The following is a 26,028-nucleotide window of genomic DNA, read 5'->3' on the forward strand; positions in this document are numbered from 1 at the left end:
GGCAACCCTGGGTCAGGAGTTTAATTTACACAGGTCAGATATTTCCAAACAAAAAGAAGTCAAATGTTCAGCTCAATCATCCGCCAAAGTCCATAAGCCAAATGTTAGGGCAGGGTCGCTATGAAGACTCTCAAAGTCTCGTGCCGCCATAAAACTCATCCTCTCTGGGACTCCCAAGATACGTCTCCTCCGATCCGAACGAAAGGACCTGGGCCAAACCCTCCAAATTACCTTCACGGTCTGTTGCTGACCGCTCTTCCCGTAAAACACCCCATCGAATCCTCCCCTCCGCCAGCTCGGCTCTCCAATCATATTCGGGCCTACTCTCATAATCGGTCTCGACTGAAGACACCTTGACTTTTTCATCTTCCTTGGCCATGGATGTATCTAGTTCCAGACGGACAAGCTCCGGCCGTTTCTCACCTAGTGTCCTTCGTTGCAGATGTTCCGGCTCGATGACATGACAACCTGCCGATATGGCCGCCGAGCAGCTTCCGACCAGAACAGACTCGCCAGGTAGGGGGATGAGCGCCATGAAGATGGGAGTCACGAGGATGAAGAAGAGCGTGATAATGGTCCCCAGCGCCGCCTTGAGAGAGACGAAGACGTTGACGTACGGATGGTACGGTTCAACGGTCGACGGGTCGGCATGGAATGCTTCAAAACAGGTCAGCGGCATCATAGGGGGGGTTGGTTGGGTTGACTTACACTCGACATGTATGACGTAGATTGCATTCGAGCACAGCCAGCGGGTCAACGTCCCGATGGTTACAAAGCTGAGGAAATACTTGGAGGGAATCTCAAAGAAATGGTTTTCTCTCTGCTCGCCCCTGGGTTCGTTGACACGCAGCGTCTTGAGCCTCGCGGCGTAGGAAGACCATGTCCTGGCGATGAACATGCGCGTGTACGTGTGGTGCAAGATCAGGGGCAGGATGGCCAGGAGAAGCTGTGGCATGGTGGCGACCAACGAGGCCCCGATGGGCCGGGAAGCCAGCATGACCATGAAGGCACGCAGATTCTCGGACGGATACTTCATCATGAGGATGGGGTTGCTGGAATTCTGCCCAAAAATGCTCGCAGAAAGCGCCTTCTGCCATCCGCCCCTGGTAGCCGCCTGTTAGCAAAGCGGTTCAGAATGACACACGAGGTGCTCTCACCCTGCCTCAACGAAGGAAATCAAGGACAAAAGACAGATGACGAAGCCTACGCCACCGGGCAACAGCAACTTCACCCAGTCAGAGACGTGAACGGAATCTCCCCAGCGTCCTCGTCGCCGTACGTATTGTCGTTGGCTGTGAACCCAGCCCTCCAGCTTCGGCTTCTGCAGTCTTTCGATGGTGGTCGAGGAGAAGTCGCGCCAGCCCAGGGTGCACATGTCCCTCGTCGTCATATCCGGGCGTCGTATGAAGGAGTCCACGGCGTCGCCGATGGCAACCAGGCGGTCCTGGCCCCAGAGAATACGCAAGGCAACCGCGCACAAGGCGCTCACAGCGAGGGCGAGGAGGCAGATGGCGAGGAACAGCGTGTTACTGACGCGGGCTTTGCAGTGAGTCGGGAACGGCTCCGACAGGCAGTACTTGACGGTCAGGTTCTTCCTCAGCACCGGGGTGTTGTGGAGGTTGTCCCTTGCATGCCATGGGATGATCCAGTTGTCGTGCTCGTCCACCATGCCGTCGATCTCGGCCTTGCTCGATGCTCCTCTGGTGGGCACTCTCGGCCTGTTGTCCGAGACGATGGAGACACCCTCGTACGTCCCGTTAACGCTATCTGAGGTTACGTTCAGGCCGAGGGTGAGACCGCCGCACGGCAGACCCTGCTTGTTTGCCTCAAAGCCACAGACGCCGGCGTACCAGACGCTGGAGAGGCTGTCAAGGAATTCGCCGTCCCAATCATCCGTAGACATGACGGCCACCACGTGCCGTCTCTTATCGACGTTGACCCAATATTCGTACTTCTGCAAGCATTCCCTGCCGCTGAGACGCTCCCACCCGGCCGCGTGGGCAGCAATGTACTCCACCGCTTCCGGAACAGACATGTTGAGGTCATTTGAATAGAAACCAGGCGTGTCTTGCAGGTACGCTCCCAATCCGAGGCCGGGCAGGTGATACTTTCCCCCTGACAGGAAGGACTCCGTGGCGAGGACCGTCACCCACGGCGTCGTCCGCGCCGTTTCGGCCACGGACGCCGGGGCAAGCAGGTGAAAAGGGATCCATATCAGCCCGAAGAGGACGAACAGGACCCTCCGCCCGTTCGAGATGAAGCGCAGGTTCTTGACGGACATGCAGCCGATGTCCATCCACCTGCGCTGGGCGTGAGCCCTGTCCACGTCTTCCCGTGTCGGGCTGACCAACAGCTGCATAAAGATGTAGGATGTCACGATGACCAGCGTCGAGAGGGCGCCGATGAGGAGGCGGACAACAACCATGACCCTGCGTGTGTCTTGACAGTCGGCGGCGCAGAAGGGCGGCATGTCCGAGAGGTCGTGGTTCTTGGAGAAGGACGTCAGGAGGAGCACCCAGAGCAGCACCGTCATCAACCACACCAGGATGGCGCAGATGAGGGTGTTGATCCTCCATCCGACGAGGCGTTGGCCGTAGATCCGCATCACGATCGTTGTTGCCCGCTTCTTTTCATGGAGTTCCAAACGATTTCACAACACTAAGAATTATTTACTGTCTCCGAAGGAGAGAGGACACGCGATTGGTTTGTATATTATTGAAGTATAGGAACCCTTTCGGGCTCTGCCCCCCGCGGCACAACATGAAGCTTATCATGGTGTGCCGGAATGGACGGGTCAGTGGCTTGAAGGCGTATTTTGACTCGGCTCGATAAGCATACTCTACATGGAGATCTTGAAGTGTTATTCATGACGATGACGAAGAAATATTGACGTGAAGCTCCATTCGGCAGGGCAACTGTGCTGAGTGGTTCCTGGTACGTCGAGATGCCCATGTTGGCCCGTCTCCATGATAGCCCCTTTCTGACGTCGACTTACACGAATGCGGAGTCGCAGAGACACCCGGAATCGCCATGAAAATTGAGAGGTTATTTTCGGCCAAACAAGCAAGCGGGCGCAGCGATAGTTCCGTAGACCATTGATGTTGTTATCTTGACATGGTGGCAACGTATCAAGTAACGGACTGGATTGCCTTTAAGCATACATCCGACGGCCCGATCCAGAACCGGTTCTATTGGTGACATGCATCCCCAGGATCGTGGCTTTGGGATTCTTCAGGCTCATCAACGTGACAATATCGGGGTAGCCTCAACGCAAGAAGATATAGCAGCCATCAACTAGACTCGGGATGTTATGATGCCATACCGCCGAGATATGATTACAACGTACTATGGATTTGGGGCATGTTCGTAATCGGCTTCACGATGATGCTGGGGGCAAGATCATTTCAGACATCCCATATACGACAATCGCACACAGTAGAAAAATTACTACAAAGAACTATGAAGCCTTCCCATCCCGACTCTAAGACTCTTTGCCATTCATCAAATCTGCAAGTCGGACCTTCTCCCGCTCCCCGTCATCAACACGTCACGCCCACCTCCACCACGGAAACACACGATCAACAGTCCCCACCGAGCCTTAATACAGAGCCCAACGACGACAAACCCACAGGACTACTGCATGGTAAAGTGGCCTTTTTCTACCCACGTAAAGACCCTCTCCACTTTCGAGGTTCTAGACACCACGCTTTCTTGATTGCTTGATAACGGAAACCCCACATGGTTCTGGGAGGTTAGAGGAAAAGCAGTTCCGCTTTGACAGAAAATTTCCGACTGTATAGTGTAGTCGACTACGACCCGCTTGTTCGAGAGAAAACGACGTCCGAGAAGTCTGTTCGGAATTGTTGGTGAAGAATGCACCCCAAAGCCTACCGATAACCGTACAGCAGGGGCTCTGAGAAGACATCATGATCACTCCAAGCCTCGTCATTCCCAAACTCTGCCATCAAAACAGCGTAAACCCATTCGCAACGTCAACACCACACGTGCTGCCCAACGACCGTGCCCATCCACCTCCTCAGCAGAAAAAGTCCAGTTGAACTCGGTTCATCCATAGGTCCCAACTTCCCTTCAGCTCCTTCCCAGCTTGCTGCCCAAGCACACAAAAACTAGTGAAGCAAAGTCCCTCAAGTAGGATGAGTACCTCACCTCAAAGTACCAAACCCATCTCGCGTTGTACCACCGACGCAGAGGCCTAGTGACGAACCCCAACCCTCCCTCTAGGCCTAAAACTCACGAGACCATCTCTGCCGCAAACACACCACCGTTTCCAAAAGAAGGGGGTGAAAAGTCCCAAGTGTCTTCTTGCGTGGCAAGGGGAAAAAGCACCAACCCACCGTTCGTCCGTCCTCCCGACTACTCATTCCAAAAAGACTTCCCATTGAAGCTCTATCCTTGAGGGGTCACGATTTTCCATGCTTCGTCCCTCGTCATTCCTGCCCAACAGACCACCGCTCGCCTCACCTCGACGTATCACCATCGCCTTGGGAGCAATTATAGGATACAACCTCCGTAAATGCTCGTGTTGATCTGCAAATCCATTCACTCTCATCCGAAAATGGAAACACCTTCTATTGGGGAGCATGACCGTCTCCAAAACGCTGGGTTGCATACAACTTCAAACACCCAAAAATCGCCCCGTCTCGTGACCACCCACCATACTCAACCTGCAGGCGCAAAACCCGTCCCTTTCGCCTCACCTCTTCAGCTTTGCAGAAAGGAGGAGGGGGAGATAATACGAACGCGAGTGACGCAAAAGAGAGATCTAAACCCCGAACGCCGCAAACCATAGACAGGGCAGGGTCTGATCTTCCTGCACGCACGCATACTGTGTAAGTCAGACGCAGATATATCGTACGTAATCACGGTGCCGTGCAGTATGCACGCCGCAGTCAGCATCCTGCAATCGAAACCTTCAAATTCTACAATCCTTCCATGACAGAAAATCTGCCTTACCGTTCAGAAAGTCTCCTGAAGCACATCCCAAACTGGGAAGGCGACATCCAAGGCAATGCGGCAGATGGAAATGTGTTATTGGACCTGTTGTGAGATCACCGTCGTGTCAAACGTAGCGTAGCATTGGTTTCACGCTTATTGATCTTCTGGAACTCGAGATCTCAGGTTGGGAGGGGATGCGGGTGCTTAGACATGCGCGCCAAGGATCGACGACATGACCGTTTGCACATGTCAAAACGTCAAAGACGCATACGAGATCGAGACGGAAGTACGCTTGAGCGCAGGAGCCCCGAGCACCAGGAACTGACTCACTACATTCAGTCACGAGGCACATTACACTGACAGACAGAATGCAGACGCAACGAACTTCTATTAAGTATTAAGTGAATGCGAACAATTTGATACCAGCCCTAGTGGCATGGCACAGACGGTTCCGTGCAATCTTTTTCCACCAACAGCCTCTCCAAACTCGAGTCTGACGATTCCTAACCCCAGCCCGAGAGTAGAACCAACGCAATAAGGTCCGTCCATCCTGTCGACCTAAGGCTTCTTCGTTTTTTTTGTCGTGGATATTTTCTTTTTCGTGTTCTTGTCTGGAGCGACGGGTATAACTGGGTATCAAAGCATCAAAGCACGATACTGGTAAAAACAAACAAAACAAAGCAAAGCCAAACAGACAGGAAATGATTCGAAAAGACTGAAAGTGGAACGGAATCACCTCCCGCCGAATTTCGCCTTCCGATGCGTGTGCTGTAAAGAGGGAAATAGGAAAGGGTATCAGGTAGAACCAGTCTTGACGGGGTATCTTGAAATGCAGATCCGATTCCCGAACAAACCCATCCAAGTGAAATGAGTTGTCACGTGATGTTGCTCTTCCTCCGATCTCGATCCGATGCGTGCAATTTTTGTATGTGTTTTTTGTTTCATTTTTGGTCATTCAGAGCTGTACTCAAACCTCCACTTGCGGGGAAGCTCCTTCGAACTCGTTGTAGCACTCTATGCGGCGGCGGTGACAGGGGCGGGAGTGGAAGAAGCAACGTTCTCGGGCTTGTTCTCAGGCTCCTCGGTGGCCTTGGAGGTCTCGGCGGCGGGAGTCTCCTCAGTCTTGGCAGCCTCAGCAGCGGGCTCCTCGGGCTTCTCCTCAGTCTTCTCGAGCTTGTCAGCGGGCTTGTCGGCAGTCTTGCCACGGCCCTTGATGGTGGCACGGAGCTTGGAGAAGGCGCTGGTCTTCTCGGTCTTCTCACCCTCCTCATTGTCAGAGTGGGCAGGGGACTTGGCAGCGGGAGACTTGTCACGCTTGCCGAAGCCGAAGGGGAGGGAAGACTTGCGCTTCTCGGCCTTCAACTCGGGGCGAGTCTCGCCGTTGGTAGCGGGAGTGGTCTCCTTGGTCTCAACGGGGACGTTGCTGGGGTTGGAGACGTCGACGGCGAGGGGAGTGGTAGCCTCAACAGGAGGAATGACAGGGGCGGTCTCAGCAGCGGGGGTGACCTCACCCTCTTTAGCGGGGGTAGCGGGAGCCTCAGCCTCAGCAGCGGCCTGAGCCTTCTTCTCCTTCTTGCCGAAGACACCGAAGATGGAGTTGCGCTTGGTAGGGGGAGCAGGCTTCTTCTCCTCCTTGGGGGTCTCAGCGGGCTTGTCCTCAACAGCAGCCTCAGTGGCAGCGGGGGTCTCAGCGGCGGGAGTAGCAGGAGTCTCGACAGCAGAAGTCTCAGTAGCAGCGGCGGCCTCAACGGGGGCAGCAGCCTCGGCGGCGGGAGTCTCGGTGGCAGCGGTCTCCTCTTCCTTCTTCTCCTCCTTCTTGGACTCTTCCTTCTTGCTCAGCAGGCTGCCGAAGATGGAGGCGCGCTTGCGGCTAGCGGAGCGACGCTTGGGCTCCTCCTTCTTGGGCTCCTCAACGGCAGGGGTCTCCTTGGCAGCCTCCTCGGTGGCAGCAGGAGCGGCAGCCTCAGCAGCGGGGGTCTCAGTGGCGACAGCGGCGTCAGCAGCAGGGGCCTCGGCGGCCTTCTCCTCCTTCTTCTCTTCCTTCTTGGCGGGCTTGAAGCTCTCGAGAGCAGTCTTGTAAGCCTCAGTCTCGGTGACGGTGGAGGCAAGCTCCTTGGCCTCAGTGATCTTGATCTTCAACTGGGAGATCCAGTTGTCGCGCTCCTCAGCGTTGGCGGCCTTGAAAACGTGCTTGTGACCCTTGGCGGTGAAGTGGAACTTGTTGGCGCCATCGGCAGCAGGCTCGGCGGCATCAGCCTTAAAAGTTGTTAGCTTGATTGTTTATTACTCGCGATGAGGCGTTGTATTCATACCAGGTTGATGACACCCTGGGGGGCGGTCTTGTCACCGAAGAAAAGGAGACCCTTGCCGGTGTGAGAGGCCCAGGCGGCGTTGTGGTGAGCAGTCTCGGCAGACTTCTCGGTCTTCAGGTAAGAAGACAGGTTCTTGGACTCGACGGCGTCAGATCCGAACCAGAAGAACTCCTTGGAGTAGATGAAGTTCCTAGGAGGCATGTGTAAGTTTGTGAGATCGGGTCTGGACGATTTAGACGGGCTTACTTGGGGAAGTTGAGGCCCTTGTGCTCAAGGGTACCCTCCTCGACGGGGACGACCTCCTTCTTGGCCTCCTCAGTGGCGGCAGCAGCCTCAGCGGCGGGGGCATCGGCGGTGGTCTCGGTAGCGGCAGCCGGTGTCTCCTCGGTGGCAGCAGGGGCGGCGGGAGTCTCAGTGGTCTCGGCAGGCTTCGTCTCGGCGGCAACGGGGGCGTCGGTGGTGGTGACAGGAGCAGTCTCCTTGACCTCGACGGGCTTCTGTTCTTCGGCCATTGTGTTGATGTGGTGTTGTAAGAAAAGGGGAGTTGGGTATCTTAAAGTCGACTTGGGTATCACAATGAAAAGGTGTAAATCAAAAGTACTAATAAAAGTACTGTTATGGTCGTTGGTTGGCGGTGGGTAAGGATCTCTTGATTTAGGATTCAAGAAGATCTCTTGGGAATAATGGCAGAAAAAAAGAAGACCTGTGAATGGTGGCAGAGGGAAGACGGGAAAGGGAGAGAAGAAAAACGGGAGGTCGAGCGGGACGCTGGGGCTACTTATTGCAAAAGGCGTGACAAGAGGCGGCTTTTGCCCTTGCCAGGAGGCCTGGTTTGATGGAGAGGAGCTTCAGACACACGGTACGCGGTACACGGCCCAGGTCCAGTCAGGTCCAGTCAAGGTCCCTTGCGAAAGGAGGGAAAAGAGGCGTGGCCCCGTTGATGAGTGGCTCTCCGGGCTACCTTGCGTAGTGCGCGCAGGGAAAGAAGCGTCCAAGGAGTGTGTGCGAGGAGGGGGAGTGGTGGGTGGTGTGCAAAGTGGGAGTGAGTGGGCGTGGGGAGAGCAGAGAGAGAGAGAAGGGAGGGATGAGGGAGTGAAAATGACTGGTTCAGTGTGAGTCGTCGCCCGTTGAATGGGAAAGAGGAAGGCAGGGTACCTTAGGCACAAGCCCACCTCGAGCAGAAAGAAAGACGAGACGGAGGACAGGTGCGACGACGACGGGAGAGCTTCAGGTGGGCAGCAGTGTCCGTTGGGTGCGATACGGTATGAAACGGTCACGGGCAAGGTTATGTACGGCAAGTAGCAGAAGCTGTTGGAATTGTTTGTTCCCTGCGGCAGGAGGTCTATTGTCTGGCCTGGTTTGCCGCCGCGGGCAGAAAGAGCAGCTGTCTACTGTGTGCGGATGCGCTGTGTGAGTCTTGAGAGAAGGCATAAGGTGAGGTTCGACGATGGGAAGGTGCGACTGGCAGGCATGGGCAGGTGAGGTCTCCGTCCCGTACGGATACTTTTGGGTGGGGAGGGGGGTGGGTGGTGCTTTCCCGGTGGTGGTTCGCTGTGGCGGCCCTGGCCTCACCTATCATTCGAGGCAGGCAAGCAGAGACAGCAGTCAGTGTCAAACGGCACACTCACTGGCTGCGCTCTCAGCTGCAATTTGATATGTGTCCATCGTCTGCTAAGGAAAAAAGGGCAGCAAAGGCAGACCGACAGGGGAAGAGGAAGAAAAAAAAAAAAAAGGGTACTTGACGGAGCACGTCCCGTGGGAAATCTACTTTGGCACATGTACCTCTCATTGGCGCAGGTACTCTAATTGGCGAGTGGGGCCATATGGGCATCTGGCTGCTCAGAGTGTGCACAGGTAGCTCCTTCCCTGTCGTTGCTTGGTGCGATGTTGGTGACTTTGGGCTCTTTTGGTGTTGCTCAGTTGGCCAGGTGCGAGAAAGGCTGGCCCGTGCTGCACGCAAGCGAGTAGGACGAAATTGCAAGACCCGTCGCTGCATGTACATCCACATCCACATCCACATCCACCACGGGAGACGAGATACGTACCTATCGACTCAGAGCGAGCCTTTCCACAGTACGGCCAGCGTCAGGGGTCGACGGGCGAGGGGTGCGCCTGCCTGGACCCTGCTGCTTGGCCGGGAACATGCCATGCGAGATCCACTTTGGCCGCCATTGCCAGACGTTAGTCGCCGTCCTATTTCGTTTTTTTTCTTCCAATCTGCAAAAAAGTTGCTTTTCTATGCTTGTTGGCCTGCCTCACCTACAGATACCGTATATGCGACTCTCGCTCTCAGCTCTCTGCCCCTTATCACCACCACCATACGAATCATGAATGCAAAAGGCTGGGTGGTCGCAGCAGTGCCAGATGCACCTTCACACTTTTACGCGCCGTCAGCCCAGCAACCCCTAGCAGCCAACCGTCTCGCCGTTTGACGAGGCCGGACTAACAAACCACCACAAACCACACAGCTCCCACGAGGTGGACCACAGGAGATGGCTGGGTGATTTGGATGCGCGCTGAACCCAGACCTGGACCTGGGTCTGGACGCCCACTCAAGATAAGGTAGCGTTCGGAGGAGCCCAAAGTAAAGGGGCGCCCTCGTCCACCGCACTCTCTTCCTCTCGCAGTCTCGCTGCGGCGGCGGCAGCACGGCAGACGCAGACCTGCGTGCTGCTATGTTTTATCACCGACGGGATGTGTAATTAAGGTCAGAAACCGCCTGGGATGCCGAAGCACCACCACCCAGGGTCCTCGGCCATCAACATCGACTGATGCGTGCCATGGACTGTTTTCAGACTACTCGCACTGTGGGCTCAGCCATGTATCTGAACATGTTTGTCGTTGCGACTCTGCGACTGCTACCCGCTCACCTCCTTTTGACAATAGCGCATCATGCTCGTCTACTCTGTACCGGATACCGTTACATTCGATGGCCAGAAACTGAAGCCGCGACGATCGAAAGTGGATGGGCGAACGGGGCGGATGGACGGATAACGATGCCATTCCATGCGGCCCTTGGGGGTTTTTAACACGACACTGTTTCTGCTGGCGGCTTCTTCGTCCTTCTCTCGGCGGTCTGGAAGCCCCTTTCGAAACAATACGACCAAAAAAACATAAATGCACAGAAAAATCCTAAAACGAGACCGCATCAGCTCCGGCCAGACTCGCGTGATGTCCTGCAGCCAGCCCATGACGGACGTCATTGCACCTCGAGGGGTGCCGTAGATGCACTCCATTCCCGTGCATTGCATGCAGGCCAGGCATTGCATGGCAACCACACTCTTACTGGAGCCCACCTCTAGCCGCTACCTTAGGTACCCTACACGAGATGTAGGTCCTGCACGCATCCCACCACCGCCCATTTCGCGCCCTTTCGTCGAGACAGCTCTGATGAGATCGCCGCTCGAGGCACTTACGGCACTGAATCTGCTGGAACAGTCCTGAATCCGCGAGTCTCGAGGACCGATAGGCAGCTCCCACAGGCTGCGCTGGGGCTGCATCTAGTTCTGCTAGGCGTATTCTCGCCGTAATGAGCGCGAAACAGAACCGATAGATCACCACCACCACTACTTACGTGTACACACCTGTTGGACGATGTGCGCCAATCCCCCACTGTGAGACCGTCGTCCTCTGCCCTACCACATGAGAGCACATGGCCAAGTGCCGGCATGGCTAGGCATTCCGTCGACTGCATCACCGTTTTCGCCTCCCACCCGCTGACTGTACCGTTCCCTGGAAAACCGTTGCCCACGACTGTAACAGTAAGAAGGCGATCGCCAAAGAAAGCCCTCCTTTCCTCCTCGTTAGGGTAAAAAAGGGGAAGGGGTCCATCTCACTACGGGCATTTTGCAACAGGCGCCTTTGTTCCTCCCGCCCAAGTGTCAGGTCACTTTTCAGAAAAGGAACAAGAGACAAACTCGTTTCGTTAAACTTGGCCCAGAATCCACAATGGTTCAAAAACGAAAAGAGGCGGGACCTCGAACGGGTAAGCAAAAAATAAAAATCTACCTTACAACAGAAAATTGAGGAGCCAAGGTGGTCCCCTATTAAACCGACCACGCCATAGGGCCACGATGGAGAAAACGGGGGTGAGTGACTGGGCCGCCGCTCCTCCTCGAGATGTGCCGCTAGCTTGCTAGCTGCATCCTCTTTAAAACCATGTGACTCAGGCCAGACCTGCTGCTAGCATAGTAGGCCAAGGAAAATAGGTGAAGTGAAGGTCCTGAGCGGGTATTGACGATCCAGTGCCTGCTGCGCGCACCTTATCCTGACGCTTCATTGGCAAGAAGCCAGCCTGCGCAGGAGGATTTTTTCCCTCGAGGAATGTCGCAAGACGTCTGAGTCGGGCAATGAAATGCGGCGGTCAACAAGAGATACTCGCAGATGCCTCGCTACGAGTACTTGGTAGATCGTGTGAAAAAGGACACCACCACCACCACCACCCACACACGTTGCGACGACTGCAACTCCATCTGCAGCTGCATCATGTACGTTCCACGCAGAGCACGATATCCTCCTCTGCAAGGCCTGTGAAGTTGTGAACGAACTGTCCGCCACCTGCCAGTCACCGTCCACCGTTGTCCGTGTGCGTGTCGCTCGCCATCTCGGAGGAGGGGTCTAACCCCCAGAATATCCCGTATTGAACACAGCACAGACTGTCCCGTCCACGGATACCCCATGGAACGGTCGTTCTGCCTTCTCGCGATGCATGGAACGAGTTACTTATCTAATACTATGCGGTCGGTACGAACATATGCGACGTAGCTATCCAGAACGTTTCGGCCTCTGCCTTCCGTAGCGTGTGTCCTTAGTCCCGCGGATCGGATGCAATTCTTACGATGCGTGTCGTATCTGTATCTGATGCAGAACCAAGATGTGTGGCATGGCGCTCTACCTCCTTTGCCATTCGTCTACGGCATACCCAGTCTGACCCTTGAACCGTTGAGGGAACAGCTGCATACCTGTCCTGCCATCGTAACGGGCAAGCAAAAGCAGCAGGAAAAAAAAGGAGAAGTCGTTCAAAGAAGACTCATCTGAGGCCAGCACGATTGGGGGGACCCACCTACCGTAACGGAGACGAGAAAGACACCACTCTCATGACAATCAGAAACAAAAGCCGCCCGACACTGTGCCACTACCAATCAATCGGAGATCCATCGGGTCCTTGACTTTTGGACCCATTCCGCATATTTGATCCAAACAATCCTAGTTGCCGCCAGGCCTAGTCTTGGTTCTTTGCTCTCTCTCAGAGAGCCCCTGCAAGCCTGCCGACAGGGACTGACGGGGATGTAGGGGGTAGGGGGCCCGGCTTCCCTGTCTCTCATGATCAGTGCAGCAAGCCAAAGAAAGAGATACATACGGGGATTTTTTTTTGTTGTTGTTCCTTTCGCAGATTCGAGGACCACAGCGCAAGAACAGGATACATTAAATCTGCCTCCACCCTCCGGTCCTTGAGATGCGCCCTGGAAATGGCCACTCTTCTGACTCTGGCGGTCAGCCGCCAACTCGTCCGACATTCGCGGCCCCGAACGATCACTCCCGTCTCGTCCAGACAGATCTCTTCAGTCCAGACCTGCCAAGATGCGCGAGGCTGACTCCAGCCCCCAAGGCCCCCTCCGATAATGTTCATTCGACACTGTCTGGACTCCCCAAAGGCATGACACTGACCGACCGTCCTACCGCAAGAGTCTAGTAGATTCCTTGGTGGCCCTATTGAGGCTCGTAAACCCGTTGTCCGTCACTTTGGATATTGGCGTACCTAGCCCATCTGCTGCTGGTGGGTTCAACCACACGGAAGGGGGGCGGCGCCAGATGCAGATGCGCAGGGACGGTAAATTGCGGCCGCTGCCGAGCTAACACTTTCGCTGGATGGGACACGGCGGCGCTTCATTTCAACAAAGAGCCTTGGGGCGACCGTCCGGGTCGGCCACTATTGGCTTCGGGGTTCCAGCGGCGGCGCTACCATCGCGATCTCCCATTTAACCCAACTTTGGCCCATTCCCGCCTGAAGCGTAACCTGCAGGATTGTGCCCCGGATGGTGAACGAGATTTGATCCCCAGTCAGCCCGAGGCACGGGCTGTCCTGTCTTCGTACTGTACCTTACAGAACATACCTAACCTAACCTTACGCAAGGTACGACGAGTGTCCACGGCGCGGCCTGACGGGAGACAGCAGGCGGCCGGCGGCGGGATGAGGGGGTTGACGACGCAAGCAAGCCACCGGAAAGGACGTGAGAGTTCAGAGAGTCATGCTCGACTATTATGCGGTTGCCCCTGAACGGCGCGAGCATAGCCTGGCCATCTGGGCTTGTCCTAAGAGACAGAGGACCGGCAAGGCTTCCGGCCTGTTCTTGCTTGGGTTTGTCCGCTCTAGGGTCTTCTTGACGGCCAATACGTTCAATAAACCATTGGAAGTTCCGTGGGTTGTGCGGTTGAATTGGGAGGTGGGAGCCACTCATGGAATGCGATCCGACGTCGTCCAGGGAAGGGGGGACGATGGCCGAAGCCAAAATCATTGTTGAATTATGCCGTCAAATGGGCACCGACAAGCCTTTGCCTTTTGCCAGGTGCTGGTTGCGCGTACGATGTACATCCCTCCTCATGACTGCTCCCCCCACAACCCTGTCAGCTGATCCCTGTCCCATCTCTCCTTTTTTATTTTTTCTTCGACCTGGGTCGGACAGTGAACAGGTCGCATTCGCAGCAGATTTTCCATCTCGGGCCCCACGCAGTGACCAGTCACGCTGGCGGTGGGCTCCAGGGAGAGGCCCGGCAGCCGGAGAACAGCTCATCGCTGCGTGGGACGAGGCTTCGGAGCCGGACGAGGACCTGTCGTCGAACTCAAGATCGGTGGTGGTTTCGATTTGAGGCCCCGTCCAAGGGTGGGTTTTTCCAGGCGAGCCGGACGGAAGTATTCTAGGTTCGCCCGGGTCTGGAGATCACGGGCTATATTATTGCCTATTACCAGCAGACTAGCAGCCCTTCTCAGACCGAGATGAAGAAATAGAGTTGGTAAATGGGATCTTCGGCGGACCGCAGAAAAGGTGTTCATCAGACCACGTACAGCCCTGCTTGGCTGGATGGCGACATCGTCATCTTCTCCTCAATCTCGCTGCAGGGCATGTCGCCATCTCCCTGATCTAGGTTGGCGAACTGCAGCATCGCGCAGAAAAAAAGGGCACTTGATTAATCGGGGCCGTCGTTGCAGTCTCAGATACACATGACCGGAGGGGGTGCACGGAGGTTGGGGGGGAGGGAACTTGGAAAGGGTTCGGGTAGCCTGGCTGGGAATGGTGTCTGTCGTTGAAGGCATCGTATCGGATTGCCAGGCAGGCATGATTTGACAGGGCATGGCGGTGCAGCAGGTGAATCTGCAGCGGCGGCGGGCGGCACCACCCATCAAAGAACAGATGGTGGCTCGGCTCGTTTGATTGGATGGGGTGTGTGTCGAGAGATAGCAACGTCGGACGGACGGCGGGAGTAGGTAAGTGGTTGATCAGGATCTTGCATCTTGTTGGGTTTCTCTGTCGGCGGATCGTGATCTGATGACACTCACGCGCCTTGCTCAGTGTCTGCCTTACGTAAGGTCACGTTGGGGCGATGGGATGCGTTGGGCAGTCATTCGCCATCGTCTACCGAGTAGGTTCCGTTGTTCCCTCGCGGGGCAGGAGGTGCGGTGTAGTTGGCAGACGAGGCAAGTGAAGATAAAATTGGAAGCTGGGTTTCAAGGTCCAGGCAGGAACATTCATCTTGGCCCCGTCTACATCGAGGTACCGGCGGGAAGGTCACTTACAGCAGAGACATCATCGCACCCTCCCTCTCTCAAGTCACTCTTTCCCAGTCTTGCGGTCCAGCCGGTCGCTCTTGCCTTGCTTCCACAAGCTTCGTTAGTTTGCTCATGGTTTCCAAGGTTCTTGGTTCTTGGTGCTGGGCTGAAGATTTCCCGCCCTGTTCTTCCTCTTGTCGAGGCCCATCTGGTCTCCATCCCCACCACTCTCGTCATCCCACGTTGAGGGCGACTTACACATCACACCAACTACTTCGATCGAGTACGCAGTACGCAGTACACTACACGGAAAAGTCAGGGCAAGGCAAGGTACGAACCCTGATGGCCTGGCCTCGCTGCAGCGGACAGTCATGCTGCATCCTTCCCCTCGCCTTTCCTGCTTGATTGTGGGATTTTCCGGCTGCATTTGGTGATAGTCAACAGATCACCCCTCCTCCTTGTCTTTTTCCTGCGCATGCGCATGATCACACTTTATTCCTCTTCAGGACAGTGGGGCCCGCCGTTTGGAATGCCGTCCTCACCCGGCCGTTTTGCAACTTTCTTGGCTCCGTGACACCGCCGTCCGCCGTGTCGTATGTCAACCGACCGCCATCACCACAGACAGAGATTGATCGCTATGCAACCCTCTCAACTTGCTGCTGTGCTTGACTCTGGTTGCCCATCGCCACGAACGTCTGAATCAGCCATCCAGCAACCTCCGTCTGGGGAAGCCTCCGTCGCCGGTTGATTGGCCGCCCATGCCGTCGTCTAATGTCTGAGACAGACGGCCTTGGGGTAGCTCGAGGCCGCCCTGCGGAGTGAAACATTGCTACACTACGGCAAGCCCACGACACCCTTTGGCTTGCTCGGCTCGGCTGAGCTGCTCCGTTAGCCTGCACTCTGAGCAGCCAGCACATGGACCTGCTGCCCCGTTACCGGCCGGGAAAACGAAGAAAGGCCCCAGCCGGTCTCTGGTTGACACCGGCACTCTCGAAGCCAGCTTCATGCAACGAAAGGCGAGCTTGCCTCCGACGATTCCGGTGTGCTAGGATAAGAGCTCGTTGTCGGCTTGATCAAACGCAGTTTCGACGGTTTGAACTTGATCACCCACGACCTCAGAGCTTCCCCAACTTTGGCCGCGTTGACCCGGCTTACGGCCTCTACCGGCGGACCCGTCGAGCAGAAGAACATCGGCAACCATACCAACTCAGCGCGCATTCTTTCGCCACGATTGCGCAGTTCGTCGGAGCTTATTCGGATAACCTACACCGAAGATCCGGTCGATCGTAGTGAGCACAACCAACCACCGCCGTGAGCTGTTCAACCCCATCACTGGACAGCTATCGTCAGCTGGTACTCACTAGCCCGCCATGCCCGCGATGTCGCAAGTGAAACAACCAGTTGCTCGTTTGACGCAGGTGGGGGGCCGGTCGAGACACATGGAGAAAGGCAGGCATTCCGCTGCAGAGGGAGTGAGGCCGCCACAATTGGTCCAAAGTCTACCTGGATGATAAGTCCGGATTATCATGCTGGCAAAACCGCTGCCAAGGCATCCCGGGTCTGCCAAAGTGCCAGCGTGCCAGTGCCTGTCCCCGAACCCATCCCCTTCCTCCAAGCTCCAAGCTGAGTAGCTTGCTGGGCAACGTTCATGTGCTTTTCTCAAGGCTGAGGGGCTGTCCCGAACAAAGAGAATCTCCAACGTCCGTTGCCCGCTGAACCCAAGCGGTGATGCTAATACTTCGGATTCTGAGTCTTTCGGGCACCGAAAACCCGTCGTTCTGATGACACAGCGGTGGACAAAGTCTCAACCTCTTCTCCAACGCCTGATGCTAATGCCGTATTCCCTGTCAAAGCCAGTGGCTCGCTGCGCCGACTACTGCTGCCGCAATCCTCTTCGGGGCTGGTTTTCGCAGCCGACGTCTGCTCGCTCGCACGAAGTTGCGGTGACGGCCTCCGATACTGGTCCGCCCAGGGTTCGACACCACAATTGCGGTATTGATCCTCATGTCTTGCACACCATGGCTGGCAAAGCCCGGCACACATCAAAAACGTTCATGCAAGCCCCGCCGTTTGGCATGCACATGATGCAGCCTTTCCTCTCGGCTTCTTCCCCCTCGCAGAGTTCTAGATCCGCGTCTCATTGCATCCATCGCACCATGGCGAGTCAAGTGCCCGCCATCGACTGCACCGGAGAGTGTGCATGAGTCCCATGGAGCGCATGTCGCATTGTATGCCCGCGACGTCAGCGGTCTTGCCATTTCCTGGGCCTTCCTAATTACTTCGTTCGTCGCCGCCAGTGCCGCTCAACACCCCCAAAGGCTCATCCAACCGTACCATCCGGCCTAGTGGCCAATTTGGCGTCATCTGTGAGATGCTATTTTGTTGTCTTTCGACCCGGTGCTTCCAATAGGGGCTGCAGCTCTTATCACCCTCATTGGGGAGGTCATCAAGCCACCGTCAGACGGCACGTTCCTCTGGCTTTGCGGCTTTCGACTCTGTCGTCCTAGGATCTTGCTGTCTTGGATTACAGACTCTAGCCTCGGCCTAGGATCCGCGATCTTGAACAATGAAATCCGGGCCACTTTTGAAGTTGTTTGAAGTTACTTTCAATCTGCTGCTTTGATTGTGTCCCGAGAAGCCTGAGCGTATTTTTGGACAGTTCTTGGCAAGCTGAGAGGGCCATCGTTCTGAACTGCGTTTCTCTGGATCAACTGCCTTTTGCTGCCCGCTGACTGTACATTTGTATGACTGGCTGCCATAGACTGTGGTTTGAAGAAAGTTGGCTCCTTCAGTTCCATCCGAGCTTTTGACATTGCCGTCATAAACCCAATCTTCGTTGCCCTGGGGGCGTGAGATTCTCCTGAATGAGCCTCATCGAGCTCACCAACGTCTGCTGCTGGGACCATGGGCTAGAGTAGGTCGTGTGAGTTGCCATCGTTCTTCGACATCTGTGATATTACCATGCTAGCATTATATTGCCATTGTCGACGTCTGAAATATCCCTCGAGATGCCAACAAATCGTGAGGTGGAAGGCGTTGATGTGGACACCAGCTGCCTTGGGAACGTCATAGAATCATCTGTCCCTCGGGAGCTTTCCACCTCTTTGGAGCTCGCGCATCGTTCTTTCTCGTATCTCAGCTCATACCAGTAGACTTCTTATCATTCAAGGCGAGATGTTGTTCCCTAATGATTGCGCTTTTCCTGCCCGACCTGGGCAGGAAGGCTCCATGATATCTACCTTCATTACGTGCCTTCGTAAATGTGATCCATGCCAGTAAGGCGGGATTCTACTCAAGCAGGAGTGTACACCTTGATTGTCACTCTTCTCTTGATTGAGACTGTAGACGATCTCCCCGTCGCCTTCAATAATCTGGCTAGGGGGGCAGGAGGTCTTCACGAAGACGGCAATAGCTCCCTCAGACAGCTCTCCATTGAAGATGAACACATCGATACTTTACACTCCAATGAATATCCTGTCGAGGCCTCGAGCACACAGGTCTTTGTCTCGTAGGTCCGTTCTTTCAATCAAAGAAAACCTCGTCGTGGGCACTCCATGCCTCTTGTCTGTCACAAAGACCGATGTCTACGCCTCAATGCCATTGTGGAAGTGGCCTCTGGCCCATCCGTGGCCTCATGTATCAGTCCAGTCCTTGTCCTCGCTCTCAAGGCCAAATGTGTCCCGACAGGTGTTCATCTACCTCTATTAGTCTTTCCGAAAGTTAGAAGATCAGAAGGATGTCATCGTGAAGACCACCTTGAGACCACCCCATCACCATAAGGGCCTCCCCCGGGACCTCCTTCCCCCTCATCGCTGCCCTGATGGCACAGCTCTGGCAAACCTAAGGCTGCCAGCCAACCCGTGCAACCAACCCTTCCTGCCTGCGTCCTCATCCCATCTTCAACGGACTCGTCAGGAGTGATATAAACAGACCGTCCAACGATATTCACTCCTCGACTGATATCAATTGACCAAGAGTCATCTGTGTTCACCTCTCCCTTCTGCAAATATACCCATCAAGGCAAGAGACCTCCAATCGATTGTTTCCGCGTTACGAACCCGTACGATATCGCTTGCCCTCTCTTCAGTCGTCCCAGGTACAAAGAGCCCTCCTCTCCTCTCCCAGGATCTACCCACGGTCAAACTCGACTCAGACGCCTTTCTGTTTCGATAAACGACGACGAAATCGACATAAGAAGAAGCTTCAACTTATTCCCAACCATCATTGATTACACTTGCTCAGCTTTCCCAAGATCGTGAAGGCTTCGCGGCACCTTCCTCTACAGACGATACCGTCCCAACTTCTCCTGCGTCGCCCCGAGTAACCGCATAGATACACAGTATCCTTACAACATCAACATTCATCCCGACTACAGGTACGTTGTTTTTCTTTCAGAGACTTCTCGAGAGCTCCGAGGGGTGCTCCTGACGTGCGGTGATTTGGTCCTTCCTTCCTTCCCACAACCACCTGGCCACCGGCCGCCTACAAAACCATCTCCTCTTTTCACCTCCCGTCTCGCTTTCTCCCTTCTTCATCACCACCAACCTTCCCCCCCAACACATCTTGCCCTACTCAACATCTTCTCCTACAACCACAATCCACTGATAACCTTTTGGTTTGCAGATATTATTCCCCTCTACCTTACGCGACTCACATTGCTTTGCTTCGCGCCTCCTTCTTCCTTCCCATTTGCTACGTGAGCTATCTCTCCAGAAGCCTCACTGCTCCTTCCCGTGGCAACCTCTCAAGTCCATCCACAGAACATACGATCTTATCCCCGACTTTGGCTTCTGGACCAGCGCAAGAAACCTGTACGCCTTTCCATTCGGCCCTGGGTCTTCCCTAATACGCTTTCTCTTCGCCACCTTCCTACTCCAGCTCATCAAATTACCAGAAGCCGACTTCAAGTCCGCCAGTCTTTTACTCAACAGCAGTCTCATCGTCATCCTCATCGGCCAGACATAGTCACAATGAGTCACTTGGCTAAGATCTTGGCCGCGAGGGAGAAACCCCGTAAGGGTAGGAGTCACCTGGAGTTGATCATCCCTCAGGGCCCCTGCCACCCTGTGGTGGGCGGCACCTACGAAGAGCAGTACCAGAAGCAGCTCAAAAAGGTCACGACGCTCATCGCTGGCTCCCAACCCTTGCCTGAGCTTTCGAGAGATGGAATGCCATCTGTTGAAGAATGGGACTCGCTGCGATCGAGACCGACCCCAAAAGCCGAATCGCAGTTCGTGTCGCAAGGCTCTCAGGGCACGGAACAGACAATCAAGTATGAGAAAATCTTGGTGCATCTCTTGGATACGAACTACGAGGGTGCGACTGCTTTGATATCGAGTTTGTGGTCTCATGACGCGAAGAACATCGGACGTCTGGCTAGCACTTCCAAGGCTCTCAAGGAAGCCGTCAGCAGAAGTGTAGTAAGTTTTACTTCTTTTCAGTCTTCATGTCCTCCAATACTGATATGTCACAGTCTCGCTTCCACATGCCAAGCAGAAACTTCAATTTCTGCGACTTCACCGAGTACACTCTGGTCCAAATGGCAGAGAGACCAGAGAACGTGAGTGATGGACTTCACAAGCATCTCGTCGTGATTGGCAAAGATCTTCTGGCGCCGACAGCCCCAATCACGGGTATTCCCACGCTCTGGGAGTCTGATGACAATCGTGATCGGATGTGGGCATGGGCCGAAAGTCAGACGGGCAGCTTTGCCATGACTGTGAAGCTTGCTCCTTACTACGCCACTGAGCGTCGGCTCCTCACAATCGAGCGTCACTTGAGCGCCAAGCAGCAAAGCCTTGGTCAGGTGGCCGTTCGAGCTCCGACCCATCATCATCTACGGGAGGCTACAGGCACAATCCCATTGCGTGAGTCTTTTCCACATTGCGCCTGATATGGGTAATAAGCTAACAATATGACAGTTCGGTCCTTGCACCAGTACGGAGCCAATCTCAATTGCCTCCGCCTTCACGAGGTCCCTGGACTGGACCTCCGGGTCACCAAGTTGGTCATGTCAGCTTGCAAGAGTCTGACCAAGCTGGACATAGTCGAATGCGAGCTGCTGCACTTCAGCAGCATTGTGCAGCTGCTGGACATTGTTCATGTCAACTCGATCGAGGCTGGAAAGAAACCTGTTCAGCTCCAGTTCCGCCCCAAGACGTGGCTCGGAACCGACACCGGCCGCCAGGCCACGATGGTGCTTTCTTTCGACGACATCCAATACAACAATATTCCGTCGGCAGTGATGTCAACCGTTTTCATGGCCGTCGTCAAGGCCATCCCCATGGGCATCGATCTGGTGTCGGAGCACCGCGAATTCCGCAAATTCCTCGACATCATCCCGATGCGACCGGGAGCGATGGCCCTTTTTTTGCACAACCTTGCGGTGTACATTGACACGATCCAAGACCCAGTCACTTGGGAAGCGCTAGATGAGGAGACCCAGAAGGACTTGGAGGACCAAGTGCTCTTGTCCATTTGTGGCACGAAGCTTTCTTTCTTCAAGAGAGACACTTACTATCAGAAGCCTTATGAGTGTGATTCCTGTGGTCACAGCCTTATCACGGCCTTCTTCCGGGAGGAGATGAAAATTCGCCGCGCCGATCAGCGCACTTGCAGAATCTGTGAGCTTCAGAAGAAGCTGGACAGGCAAACTCATCATCGTCTTCTTGAGAAGCGTGATCTGGTCGATGATCTGTTGTTCAACAGAGACGAGGATATGATCAAGCAGACCCATATTGCCACCATGCAGATCCCCAACAACGACCTGAATAATGTCCTCGCGTCGACACTTCCAAATCCTTTCGTGAGGGACCCAGCGATCAACAGCGGCCATCGCGAGCTAGCCTTCCTGTGGCACTACAGGCTCCCGACTGTAGAGGCCCTTGTGTCACCGGGCCGGCAGTACGACATTCTCCGCGCCTCGGGTAGAGCCGCCTTCCTGGACGTTGCGGACGAGATTGCAGCTTTGAATGGCGTTTACCCTGACCATCCAATGCTCACTCGACAGCGTCGGGCCACGGTCAAGAGCATGAAAAAGACGTGGGAGCATTACATCTGGCGGGAGGTCGCCAAGGGAGAGGCCGGCTTCTGGTAATTATTCCACATTGCTCATCCGAGTTACGAACACAGCTCGATTCAGCAAAACACCAATATCGATTCTCTAAAATCCGAAACACCCCCTCCTCCTCATCATCCGCAACATGATTGAGAGTATATAATACAGGATATGGGTAAGGATTGGATTGTACAATGGCGCTTGGATGCTTGCCAGCATCATTATTAGAAGGAGCTTGAGACAACAAGGGCGCACGAGTATGATCAAAGAAATCATGCTTTCAAAGAAGCAGGCAAGGCATTGCAGGAGCACTGGATCGAGAGCCAACAGAGCTCTTCTTGCACCTAAAGATGCCACAATATGGGCATAACGGTTTGCTTTTCATGGACGGATGGATAACGGAAAGGACCGCGAGGTGTTCACCTCCACCCTTCCTTTGCGGTTTATTTCCTTGGTTCTTTTATTTCTTTCGACTCAACATCAGGATGGATTTGGCATTAGGAGCTAATAATGAGCTCGAGCGGCGACTCGCTCATGTACATAGAAAAGACACGATATCTTCGCAATGGACTCTTCGCACATGACCCCATAGACCCAATTTGTATGGTGATGTCAATATTGACTCTTGAATAGTGGTATTGAATCCTCCGGCCTCTTGATGCCGGGGGTAGTCTACAGGTTTGACATCTATCTCGTGATGTTGTACAAAAGTGATACACGCTGCAATGTTCAAAACACTCCCCTCTCATCATTTTCTCGTCCACAGCTCAAGAAGGATCCGATCGGTTCTGCTCCCCAGACGTCAATCCCACCACATTCCTCAACGTACCAAAGCTCAGACAGTCGCTGATCCTGTTCGCGCCAGAAAACAACATCACAAGCCTCTCAACACCGCATCCCCAGCCGCCCGTAGGTGGCAACCCGGCCTCAAGCGCCTTGATGTAGCTCTGGTCAAGCGGCGCGTCCCTCGCAGCCTCCTGCTCCTCCTCCTCCACACTCTTGCCGGTCCCGAGCACGCGGTGCTCCGCAAGCTTGCGCGCCTGCGCCTCCGGGTCGTTCTCCTCCTCGTACATGTTGGCCAGCTCGCGGCCGTTGACGAACAGCTCCGTGCGCGCGGAGACGAGCTGCAGCGTCTTGGGGCAGAGGAAGCTCTTGGCGAGCGGGCTCATGCACACCGGGTGGTGCGTGATGAAGAGCGGCCCTCCCTCGAAGGATTTCGGCTCCAGGTAGATCGCCGCCAGCCGGTCGAGCAGCTTGGCCATTGTCGGAGGCACGCCGCCGGGGATCTCGATCTTGGCGAGCGTCAGCACGGCGAGGAGCTCCGCGTACGCGTCGCGGCCGGTCAGTTTCGGCAGGCGGATGCCGAGCGCGGCCTCGAGCGCGGGGATGAACTCGAGCCGGCGGTAGGGTCGCTTGAACTTGGTCAGGTCGATGGGCTGCAGGGACGTGAGCTGCGTGTCGATGAGCTCCTGGCAGTGGTGCGCGAGGCCGGTGAGCAACTCCTCGGTGCGCACGATGAGCTCCTGGAGGTTGGTGTAGGCGCTGTAGAACTCGCACATTGTGAATTCGGGGTTGTGGGTGGCGTCGATGCCCTCGTTGCGGAAGGCGGGGCCGATCTCGAAGAGGTTGTGGACGCCGCCGACGACGAGCCGCTTGAGCCAGAGCTCGGGGGCGATGCGCAGGGAGAGCTCGCGGGAGGGGAACTCGGTGGCGGTGGTGGTGAAGGAGCGGGCGACGGCGCCGCCGGCGTTCTCGGCGAGGATGGGCGTCTGGAACTCGAGGAAGGCGCGCTCGTGGAAGTAATCGCGCATGTACTTTGTGATGTGGGAGCGCATGCGCAGGACGTCGGCGACCTCGGGGTTGACGATCATGTCAACGTGGCGCTTCTGGGCGCGCGTCTCCGGGTCGGTGAGGGACTGCGGGATCTGCTCCATGGTGGGCGCGAGGAGCTGCGGCAGGACGACGACGTTGAGGGTGAGCGCGCCCGTCTTTGTGCGGCAGGGCTTGCCGGTGAGGGAGATGTGGTCGCCCTTCTCGATCATGCGGGTCAAGAGGGCGAACTTGTCCAGGGTTATGTGGTCATTCAGGTTACCGAAGTTGATCATGCCCTGGATCTTTTCAAACTCATTGACGATGGTGACGAAGAGGAGCCTCTTCCCCTGGGTCCGGATGGAGTGGACGCGGCCTGTGGCCTTGGGTCAGCAAGGGAAAATTGGATATCGCTGTGGCAGCGTAGCCCGCCTGGTGACATTGATTTTGCGTACCATACAGGGTGACGATCTCCTCGCTCGGCTTCTCCAGCTTCTCTTTAATCCACCTCTTCTTGAAAACCGGTACTGACATCTTCTTGGTCATGTGCTTCAATCGCGGGTACCGGTCCTTTACGAGAGCCTCGGACCAGTCCCCGGTGACCTCCTCCAGCGCCTTAATGCGCATCTTCTTGAATTCTGACATAGACTCCCCCTTGGGCATAAAACCCTTCTCGCCCTCGACCTCTACGCCATCCTGCGTCCTCCCCGCAGCTCCGTTCTGGAGTCTACTCGTGCCACTTGGCCGCCCTACACGCAAGGACCGAAACGGTATCGCGACCTGCGGGGTCCGTACGATGGGCCGTAATAGCCGCAATCTCTGAATTGAGGTCATCGTGCCTGGTGTCTCCTGTTAGTGACGTCTCTTGCAAAACTCGCGCGAGCTGGAAGTAGAAGAACAAGGAGGTTGTGAGTGTCAGATGTTTGGCGGTTATAAGTCACGCGCAGCAAGCTGCGTAAGTCGCAGCGGTTCTAATGCTTGCAATCATCATAGAGGAGAAATGGGAGAATAAGAAAGTGTTTGGATCCCACTTACCAGCATAATTGGGTGGCTCAAGAAGACGCTTGTTCTTCTTGAGTTGCCGACGAAAAGACGGCTAGCAGGATGGCAAAATTTGTGACGGCGCGATTTTGTTCAACGCATCCTAGACGTTATCGATAAGAAAAAGTTGCCGGCCTGCAAGACGGCCCGAGGGGTCCCCTCTGTACCCACTTTAAACCACACCTGAAGCTTCAATTTGAGGCTATTGTCGTCCTTGTCGTCGTGAGTCCTCTGTGTTACGACCACTGAATTAGACAGACTCAAGAAAACGTGAAGGCCCCGAAGGCTACAGTACGATGGGTAGGGTCAGAGGAGTGCTGGAGAGACATATGAGGGGATCCGGCTTGTGTGTTGGTTACTCAGCAAAATTCCCTGTTCATGATTGGTCGTAAAGCTTTAAGAGGCCCGTGCACACCGTCAAACCTGCTTGCACCTGTCCAGTCGCGATGCGATAAGATAAGGAAGGCTAAAGCAGAGGAGCTTCGTAAAATCTCGACCTCAGCGACGTCAAGAAGCCCGCCGCAGCAAACAAGCTACGAATAATCAACAACCACACCCGACGACGTCACCGTTTCCCCGATATCTCTCCATCACAGACCCCTCGAACACAACCGTCAAGATGTCTTTCTTTGGAATGGGTCGCCCTAAGCTCTCTTCGGAGGAGAAGATTGCCATGGCTGAGCAGGAGATGCGTCTGCTTGCTGACATGCACAACCGGTACGTTGAACATTGGAGCTCCCAATCCCATATGCTATATGCTTGACGTAGCTCTGTATCTTTGGATTGCAACATCAGCTGACTTTGCTCCGCGCCAGCCTCACCAAGATCTGCCAGTCCAAGTGCCTGCCCGACTACCGCGAGGCCGACCTCAACAAGGGCGAGTCCGTCTGTCTCGACCGCTGTGCTGCCAAGTTCTTCGAGGCGCACATGAAGGCGTCGGAGGTGATGCAGGCCGAGAGTCAGAAGAGAGGCGGTGGTATGGGCGGCGGCATGTTCTAAATCTCTTGACGAACCGAGATGATGAACGATGGGAGTAAAAACAAGAGCGGAATGGATGGGACCGTTTGGAAGGCCGTTACGACGACGCT

The 26,028-nt window shown here is 55.1% G+C and overlaps 4 protein-coding genes across 4 annotated transcripts; 2 read left to right on the forward strand and 2 right to left on the reverse strand.

The window, feature by feature from the left end:
* Positions 1-130: 130 nt before the first annotated feature.
* On the reverse strand, positions 131-2,605 carry CGCS363_v010779 (uncharacterized protein; the record flags this gene model as incomplete). Its single annotated transcript, XM_036642628.1, has 3 exons — positions 131-657; positions 709-1,103; positions 1,158-2,605. The coding sequence occupies 3 exons, from the start codon at positions 2,603-2,605 to the stop codon at positions 131-133; spliced, it is 2,370 nt and encodes a 789-aa protein (XP_036492350.1).
* A 3,365-nt stretch (positions 2,606-5,970) lies between these two features.
* Positions 5,971-7,780, reverse strand: CGCS363_v010780 (uncharacterized protein; the record flags this gene model as incomplete). Its single annotated transcript, XM_036642629.1, has 3 exons — positions 5,971-7,212; positions 7,269-7,458; positions 7,515-7,780. The coding sequence occupies 3 exons, from the start codon at positions 7,778-7,780 to the stop codon at positions 5,971-5,973; spliced, it is 1,698 nt and encodes a 565-aa protein (XP_036491588.1).
* A 12,223-nt stretch (positions 7,781-20,003) lies between these two features.
* CGCS363_v010781 (uncharacterized protein) lies at positions 20,004-22,129 on the forward strand (the record flags this gene model as incomplete). The annotated part of the gene is made up of 3 exons (XM_036642630.1): positions 20,004-20,453; positions 20,507-20,900; positions 20,955-22,129. The coding sequence occupies 3 exons, from the start codon at positions 20,004-20,006 to the stop codon at positions 22,127-22,129; spliced, it is 2,019 nt and encodes a 672-aa protein (XP_036491589.1).
* Positions 22,130-25,559: 3,430 nt separating this feature from the next.
* On the forward strand, positions 25,560-25,939 carry tim10 (Mitochondrial import inner membrane translocase subunit tim10; the record flags this gene model as incomplete). The annotated part of the gene is made up of 2 exons (XM_036642631.1): positions 25,560-25,657; positions 25,756-25,939. 2 exons carry the CDS (start codon positions 25,560-25,562, stop codon positions 25,937-25,939), a joined length of 282 nt encoding a protein of 93 aa, XP_036491590.1.
* Positions 25,940-26,028: the final 89 nt, after the last annotated feature.

This window comes from Colletotrichum siamense, assembly GCF_013390195.1.
Source record: "Colletotrichum siamense strain Cg363 chromosome Unknown KSG_Cg363_contig07, whole genome shotgun sequence".
NCBI classification, from domain to species: domain Eukaryota; kingdom Fungi; phylum Ascomycota; class Sordariomycetes; order Glomerellales; family Glomerellaceae; genus Colletotrichum; species Colletotrichum siamense.